Source organism: Alexandromys fortis, unplaced genomic scaffold (assembly GCF_014885135.2).
Source record: "Alexandromys fortis isolate MF-2015 unplaced genomic scaffold, M_Fortis_MF-2015_v1.1 scaffold_96, whole genome shotgun sequence".
NCBI lineage: Eukaryota > Metazoa > Chordata > Mammalia > Rodentia > Cricetidae > Alexandromys > Alexandromys fortis.
This window is the reverse complement of record NW_026068053.1, coordinates 3271757-3272808: the sequence shown is the minus strand read 5'-3', so window position 1 is coordinate 3272808 and position 1052 is coordinate 3271757. Positions and strand designations below refer to the sequence as shown.

At 45.0% G+C, this 1052-nt stretch overlaps 1 protein-coding gene across 1 annotated transcript; it reads right to left on the bottom strand.

Annotated features, from left to right (window-relative positions):
- Window positions 1-379: 379 nt before the first annotated feature.
- On the bottom strand, window positions 380-778 carry LOC126487106 (40S ribosomal protein S12-like). Its single transcript, XM_050119766.1, has one exon. It carries the CDS (start codon window positions 776-778, stop codon window positions 380-382), a length of 399 nt encoding a protein of 132 aa, XP_049975723.1.
- Between the last annotated feature and the right edge of the window lie 274 nt (window positions 779-1052).

The following is a 1052-nucleotide window of genomic DNA, read 5'->3' as shown; positions in this document are numbered from 1 at the left end:
GCTTGCATGGGAGCTCCAAGATAGTCATCTCCTTAGGAAGGGAGATCAAACTGAGACTTAACCTTACATTTGTGGGCAATAAAGAGGCAAGAATCATGGTGCTTTCAACATTGCTAACTGCTAGTGTACAAACAGAATATGATTTCTATACATTACACCTAACAGCAAGAAGAAGAGGTAAGTCCGTAAAGCCTGCATGTACTGGGAAGCAATTAAAGGGAATTTTGTTCACCACCCTTGGTTACCCATTCCTTTGCCTGGCTGTGCCTGGCTCTGTTTCCCTGGTTTGTTAACTTGTCCTTAACAATTAATTTCTTTTTTCTTATTTATATTAGCTTACTCTCATTAATGGTTTTTTTTAGCCAAATTTTTTATTTAATCATTTCTTGCACTTGAAGTACTCTTCGATGACATCCTTGGCCTGAGAGTCTTTGCCATAGTCCTTAACCGCTACACAACTGCAACCAACTACTTTCCGTGGCTTTCCCTCTCGATCAGTTTTACAGATGCCTACCCATTCCCCGATTTTCTTGCTGTCATCAACCTTAATGAAGTTGATTTGGTGCTCAGCACAAAGGGCCTCCACCAACTTGACATACATAGGCTCATCGCAGTTGGATGCAAGCACACAGAGATGGGCTTGGCACTTGTCTAAGGCTTTGGAAGCTTTGCGGATGCCACGTGCGAAGCCATCGTGGATGAGGGCGGTCTTCAGCACCTCTAGAAGAGCAGTGTTGTCGTCCATTACACCTCCTGCAGCAATGCCTTCCTCGGCCATGGCAGTGGATTATGGTTAGGTCGAATCTTGACCGCACCGTGGCTCTGCCTCCGTGCAACTCGGCGGCGGCAGGGGAAAAGCTCATTAATGGTTTTGATTTGAACTTTTCACCTGTCTTTTTTTTTTTTCTGACACTCCCAGGGCCCCTATCTTTCTTAGTACATCCCAGATCCCACCCACCCCTCTCAAGTCAGTCCTTTTTCCACCTTCATGATACTGGCATTTGAGTCCCCTCTTTTCTCCATTCTATTCTTCTCTTCTTCTCATGTCTCCT